The sequence below is a fragment of the Pygoscelis adeliae genome, unplaced genomic scaffold, assembly GCF_000699105.1.
Source record: "Pygoscelis adeliae isolate BGI_AS28 unplaced genomic scaffold, ASM69910v1 Scaffold291, whole genome shotgun sequence".
Taxonomy (NCBI): Eukaryota; Metazoa; Chordata; class Aves; order Sphenisciformes; family Spheniscidae; genus Pygoscelis; species Pygoscelis adeliae.
Genome location: NW_008824063.1, coordinates 225,478 through 232,553, shown reverse-complemented (window position 1 = coordinate 232,553; position 7,076 = coordinate 225,478). Strand labels below are relative to the sequence as shown.

The window sequence follows — 7,076 nt, the reverse complement described above, 5'->3', positions numbered from 1 at the left end:
CCCTTCAGAGAGGCAGGCTCAGAGGAATAACCTGTTTGTTAAGGCCCATGGTCTCCCCATGGTGGTCTCTCCACGCACACTACCCTGGTCTCCTGTGCTTCCTCCTTCTAGAAATACAGTGCCTGATTCTGGACTCATTTTTCTGATGACAGATTTGCATTTTCTTGGCAGGATCTGAGCGAGTTAAATTCAACAACAGTGAAGAGCCCCACCAACACTGTGGCAGTGCAAAACCTCAAAGCTGGCACCATCTACGTCTTCCAGGTGCGGGCACGTACTGTGGCCGGGTATGGCCGGTATAGTGGCAAGATGTATTTCCAGACCATGACTGAAGGTGAGTCTTCAGCTGCCTCTGCATAAATGTGACACAGGGTCTAGAGAGACTTGAACAAGATGGAGATGCACTGGCAGCAGTGCTGGTCCCCTTGCTGTTCGTCCCTTCAAAGGTGCATTGGCAAGTCACATGCATTTATTCAGCCTGGCAAGGCACGGAGAGAGGCATGGGCACTTGGTGGTCCATGCAGGGTATCACATAATCTAGGCCAATTTCTGCCAAGCTTTTCTGTCATGGGGACATGTTCACTCAGTTGGATTTAGAGGAAACGAAATTCATTATTTTCATGTGCACAGCTGATGATGACAAATGCAGACCTGGGCCTCTGTTTTCTAAATTTGTGCTGCTAAATAAAACAGGCCAAGCCAGTTTTCTGTCCCTGAGGCCAAGGAGCAAGGCACAGCATGCATGAATCCATGGGACTAAACTTTCCCACCCAAAAGGGATGGCTCCATCCAACCTTCCTACTGGGGCACATCCCCCGTCATAGCCAACCTGAGCCATGCTTGGGACAGCACTGTCAGGACAGCTGTCCTGGACCAAAACCATGCCAGGAGGCCCATTAGCGATAGCCATGCGAATGTGGGCAGTGCTCAGGGCCATGTTCTGACCTCGATGAACTGGTTAGTGTAGACCCATCCTGTGCCGCAGTAACCCATTCCCTCTTCCTCATGTGCCAGCCGAGTACCAGACCAGTGTCCAGGAGAAGCTGCCGCTCATCATCGGCTCCTCTGCAGCAGGACTGGTGTTCCTCATTGCTGTAGTCGTCATCATTATTGTGTGCAACAGGTAGGTCAGTGCACGACCTGGGGCTGGGGGGGAGTGCAGGGGGGAGGCGACTGGAGAACAGAGGGTGGCAGGGATAGGGGAGGATGGAGACAGGAAGATGAAGGGGGAAAGAGATGCCCCTGCAGTGTATCTCTTGGCCCTGATGGACCCGTGCCGGTGCTCAGGACTCCCTTTTTTTCCAGAAGACGGGGCTTTGAGCGTGCTGACTCTGAGTACACCGACAAGCTGCAGCACTATACCAGTGGCCACAGTACGTACCGCGGCCCCCCGCCAGGCCTGGGGGTCCGCTCTCTCTTCGGTTTGTGTTCCTGTTCACTCATTCCTTGCGGCGTGTGGGGAGGGCTCAGGCCACCTAGCCGGGCAGGCATGTGCATGTGTGGACAGGAGGACCTCCATGCTGTCTAGATTCCCCACCAGTCCCCTATGACCTAGATCACTGCCCTGCCTCGTAGAGTCCATGCTCTCCAGACCTGTGTGCTGTCGGGTGCCCACCATGCAGTGAACACCTGTGCACACTCTACAAACCCCTGTGACATCCAACACACCCCCCTCCACATGCCCCTGAGGCCTCACCCTCTTCTGCGGTGCAGCCCCTGCCACCACACTTTGTCTTGCTACTCCAACACCTGAGCTTTGCCCAGCTTGTGGGCAGCTGTGAGACCCCTTTCCCAACCCACCCACGTCCTGGAGAGTGCTGTCCTTCTGTAGGAACCCACATACCTCGTGGTGCCTTTGGTAGAGCCCATCCCAGTGCTCCCAGAATCGTAGTAGATATCAGATATATCTATATATATAGGTATATAATACAACACATAACATGCCCTCTCTTGCAGCCTCCCTCTTCCAACATCCCTGTGTACTGCAAGGCACTCCCTCACACTCAGCATTCTGCCTCAAGGCCTCTCTCCACACCCTTCCTCACCCCAGTGCATCCTCCTTCCTCTCATTAACCCCTGGCTGCATGCCCTCTGCAACGCCTTTCTCCTCCCTCACTAGAGACCTGTTGCTATAATCCTGCTTTGTTCGAATCTCAGTTGTTATTTACCTCATGTTATACTTGCAGCTTCAGGATTTCTGTCCTTTTTATACCTTGTTCCTGTACAGACTTGGGCCTTGTTCAGAAAATGGAAAACATCAGTAGTGTTTCAGCACAGGACTCGCTATTGCTTCTGCATTTACCTGGGAAGCATTTCCCAGAAGGCAGGGCACTGAACTGCAGCTCTGTGCCAGAGCAGCAGCGTGCTGGCTGCATTGCTATAACTTCCCAGGAGAAATGACACTCTTCAAGAAAGATTATGTAAATGCAACTCTCAGTTGTTTGTCAGTCCGTGCTGCATGTGTAAACATGCATTCACACTTTCTCCCGGGGTCTGGTGCATAACATGACAGCTTCAGGCTGGGATGGCATTAATAGCTGTGCCTTCACAACTGTTGGAACAGGCTCGATGCCACCGGATGCAGATGAACTGATAACGGGCCTGGGGTGCCTTTTAGCCACATCGTCACTCAAGACACCAGTCCAAGGCACAGTCCCTGCTCGGCTCCCCAGCAGTGATTGCTGGGGAGAGGCTACAGCTTATGGTTAGCAAATTGCCAAGGCGCAGGGAGCCTGTAAACATTGCAGCAACTCCCCTGAATCCTACCATAATCCTACATGTGGGGCTGGGAGTTGTGCCTCTGGTTCTGTGTTGGGCTCCTTATTTAGTGAGCTGTGAGCTCTGCTCTTCAAACACCCCCAATTTTGGGGCAAGCCAGCAGCCAGCAAAATGAGTATAGAAAGGGGAGAACTGCAGGACTGCAGGTAAGAGCTGTCCCACGGTGTAGGTAGCGTGCAATGTCGCATCGGCAGTCCAACCTCACCATGTCCCATGGCCATTGCCTTTCACGTAAGCATATCGTTGTGTCTTCTGGTCTGCCTAGAAGGAAGAGCTTGGCTTCTGCAATTTCCCCAGTGTCCCCTACAGCTTGTCTTGGCCATGTTGAGGCTACCAAGAGGGAATCCAACCTCAGGCAGGGTTACCTGTCAGGAGAACAGGGGCCTGGACTGTCCGTCCTGCTTGCACTGCCCCTGGAAGGGTCACAGATACCCCCTGTGGAGGAGTGAATCTGGCTTGGTGGCTGTGTCAGTAGTACCAAGCACCTAGAGCTGCCTCCCCTATAGATCTCCATGTAGAGAACCAAGAGCAGCATGTGCCTCGGTTTACATCCCAAGGCAGACCCTCACCATCTCCTGTCTTGAGTGCTGAGCCCAGGTCTCCTCCTCCACTTTCCCATGCCTCTGATGGGATGATATGCTGAGGTGGAAGCAGCACACAGAGAAGGTCAGTGGGGCAGAGCTGCAGTCTCTACAAATGGTCCTCTTGCAGTGTTGCAGCATGATGAGCATGGTGTGACATTGGTGTACCTATGCACCATCTCCTGAGAGCAAATGTTTCTCTTGCTTTTCCTCTGGATATGCTTAAAGCTGAGTCCTGCTGCAGAGGATGTGTGGTTCTCTGTGGTCACAGTTTGCAGTCCTAGCTAACGATGCAGCCCGCCACTGCCCCAGCAATGACTTACGGGCCAATATTCATTAGAATCCAGCTTTAATAGTCCTGTGCAAACATGGCTCTGCCATTCTCAAACTGCTTTGCTGTGTCTGCTTCATGCCCTTGGTTATGTGACTTGCTGAGGTAAAATGACCCTCACACAAATAGGTTTCTCTTTTCCTTGATGCCAGCCATCAGTCATTTCATTTGCATCTGTCTGTCTGACTCTCTCCCTCACCTTTATGCAGTGACTCCAGGGATGAAGATTTATATCGATCCGTTCACCTACGAAGATCCCAATGAGGCTGTCAGGGAATTTGCAAAAGAAATCGATATCTCTTGTGTCAAAATCGAGCAGGTGATCGGGGCAGGTAGGTCAACTGTGAATGTCTGGCTGCCCCTCAGCAGCACAGTCTCCTTTGTGGTCTCAGGTTTTGGTGAGATTTTAGCCTTACAGGTACTGGGAACACTAGTGTCAGTAAGGTCCTACACTTAGCCCCAGCCTGGACTAGCAGGAGCAAGGTGGTCCAGTGCTGGAGGAGCAAGTCCATCCAGTGCTGGAGACAAGGAGTTCCCATGTGCATATAGTGTCCAGTGCTCCTCACCAAAGATGAGTCCACCTGAAGGGAGGTCTTTGGTGTGGAATGAGGGTGGAAGCACAGAGCAGATGGTGGGTGGTCGGCTCAGGGGCGTGCAGGGTGGGCACGGCTGGAGCCCATGGGAGCAGGGTCCCTTGGGGAGAAAGGCAGAGGTCTGGAAGGCTGACAAGCCCTACCTGTTTCCCTCTGTTCACAGGGGAGTTTGGTGAGGTGTGCAGTGGGCATCTCAAGCTTCCTGGCAAAAGAGAGATCTTTGTGGCCATCAAGACCCTGAAGTCTGGTTACACGGAAAAGCAGAGACGGGACTTCATGAGTGAAGCCAGCATCATGGGGCAGTTCGATCACCCCAACGTCATCCACCTGGAGGGGGTGGTGACCAAGAGTTCACCAGTCATGATCATTACTGAGTTCATGGAGAATGGCTCACTGGACTCCTTCTTGCGGGTATGAGATCCCTGGAGCATGCAGCCCGAGAGATTGTGTTGGGCCAGAGAAGGACTGGAGGCGAAGGTTCTCTCCCCTGTGCCAGTATAACAGTGCCCTTCACTGCCCAGCATCCCCTGCCACTGGGGCAGCTGCTGCTGCACAGTCCAGAGGTCTGTGTCTCAGGAACAGAGGTGGAGGGGGCACCAAGGCTGTCATCTGTTACGTGTGTGTCCACTCATACTAGCGAAAGGCTGTGCCTACCTGTACACATGCCCACAGATGCATTTACAAACTGCCTCTGTGGACATGGAGGGACAGTCCGATGTAGCTTTAACACAGCAGGACTTCACCTCCAGCTGCTCTCTCTAAATATTTATAGGTTCGCGTCTGAAATGGGTAATTCACTGTGTTGATGGGAGATAACCTGCTTAATAGGAATAGATTGCCCCTTCTGAACCCTTCTGTGCAAGGCGTGGCAGATCTGCCACCTTTGGATGGCAGCAGCCATTGGTAGTGATGCCCATGGAGTGTGCAAGGGTGACTTCCAGCCCCTGTGAGCTCTCCACTCTCCACCTCTTGTTTTGAGAGGGAGCTTACGTACTCGTGGCATAGCTGTGTCTTGACATGCAGTGTAGACAGAGGCTACCGGCTGTTTGCTGGACCATGGCGGGCTGTGAATTTGCTCCTCTCATGTGGATTCTTTCCCTCTTTTCCCCTAAGCAAAATGACGGGCAGTTCACAGTGATCCAGCTGGTGGGCATGTTGCGGGGCATCGCAGCAGGCATGAAGTACCTGGCCGATATGAACTACGTGCACCGGGACCTGGCTGCCCGCAACATCCTGGTGAACAGCAACCTGGTCTGCAAAGTGTCTGACTTCGGCCTCTCCCGTTTTCTGGAGGATGACACCTCTGATCCCACCTACACCAGTGCACTGGTAAAGCTGCTCTTCCAGAGGGGGAGGGATGGGTGGTGAAGGAAGGAGTCAGGGAGAGAGAGGGAAAGGGGAGATCCTCCCTTGATCTGGGGAGCACTTTTTCAGGGTGCCAACAATGGAAATAAGGTGCCAGATGGGAAAGAACGATGAAATGAACCAAGGAAGATTTTCTCTTGCAAGGTCCTGAGCAGCTGTCCAGTGGCTGTTGATGGGCCCTATAGTCATTCTTGTGGATAACTGAGCCTCTTCCAAATATGTCTGCAAACATACACATGTCCCTGATAAAGCCCTTAGCTGGGATGATGCATTATATCCATCCAACATGGACCAGCTGGGGGTCCTCTGAGATGCTGCCCTGACAGATTTGTTGCCAGAGCAGCAAGTCTGGGTGTTTTTTTACCATCACTGTCCAATCGTGCTGCCCTGCTGTCCGGGAGGCCGTGATTCTTCTTCATGTCATGTCATGGGCTCAGCCCCAGGAATGACAGACTGAAGTGTGAATGCGTGCTGGGTGAAGCCCTGCAGTACTAGATACTGATCTTCCAGAGAGTCTGTCTGAATTAGGTGGAGAAACATTCCCAGAAATGGCTTCATGATCACGTAACAGCTTCCCAGGAACGCCACGGTGCTAGTGATGCAAGTGCCACCGAGGACTCACGGCCTGTTTCAAGCTACAGAATGTGCACAGGGACCAAAGGATAATTTGGAGACTTCGTTGTTGTTCAGTAAGATTGCAGCCAGGAGTTCTCATAAATACCATTGTTTGCAAAGGCATACAGCATCGCTCTACAATGATGCTGCAGGATCAATGCCTACGTACAATGCCTGACAGGACTTCTTGGAAATAAGTGTTGATAGAGCTGGGGCGTGATCTGTTGGAAATCATCTCTCCCAGACCTTTTGAAGCTGCCAGTGATGAGATGCCTGGCATAGCTCTTAGTGAATTGTAACAGTAGTTGAATACCTAACAAACACCTAAAAATGTGTGCTTTTATTCTCATCTGAACTTGTGTAGCTTCAAACATCAACCATTTGATCTTATACAGTCATCCTATGGCTTTTAAAAACACTAGCAACATTTATTTTTCATAACATTATCCTTACATAGAATTACCTTTCCCTTTGTTAAGCTAAATGCATGGGAGCTTCTGGTGTTTACTACCATTTTCTATTCCTGTTATTGTGCCTGTAGCTTTTCTCTCTGTCAACTCTAATTTATCCTTCTTGAACTGTGGGCACTGTAGCAGGACATATATTATCTAAAATGATAGAATATGTGCACCCACTATAACAGAGTACCAGAAGTAATATCATAGAATCATAGAATCATTAAGGTTGGAAAAGACCTCTAAGATCATCGAGTCCAACTGTCAACCCAACACCACCATGCCCACTAAACCATGTCCCTCAGCGCCTCATCTACCCGTCTTTTAAATACTTCCAGGGATGGGGACTCCACCACTT

General features: G+C 51.3%; 1 protein-coding gene across 3 annotated transcripts in view; it reads left to right on the top strand.

The window, feature by feature from the left end:
- Positions 1 to 7,076, top strand: part of EPHB2 (EPH receptor B2) — a 91,202-nt gene that overhangs the window by 73,237 nt on the left and 10,889 nt on the right. The window contains exons 6-11 of one of the 3 annotated variants that reach the window (XM_009334111.1): positions 172 to 334; positions 1,015 to 1,123; positions 1,309 to 1,373; positions 3,900 to 4,022; positions 4,447 to 4,694; positions 5,397 to 5,612. In XM_009334111.1, coding sequence (XP_009332386.1) covers positions 172 to 334; positions 1,015 to 1,123; positions 1,309 to 1,373; positions 3,900 to 4,022; positions 4,447 to 4,694; positions 5,397 to 5,612 — 924 coding nt within the window. Of the gene's footprint in view, positions 1 to 171; positions 355 to 1,014; positions 1,124 to 1,308; positions 1,422 to 3,899; positions 4,023 to 4,446; positions 4,695 to 5,396; positions 5,613 to 7,076 lie in introns of all 3 variants that reach the window. The other 2 variants (XM_009334110.1, XM_009334112.1) reach the window with 2 other exon arrangements.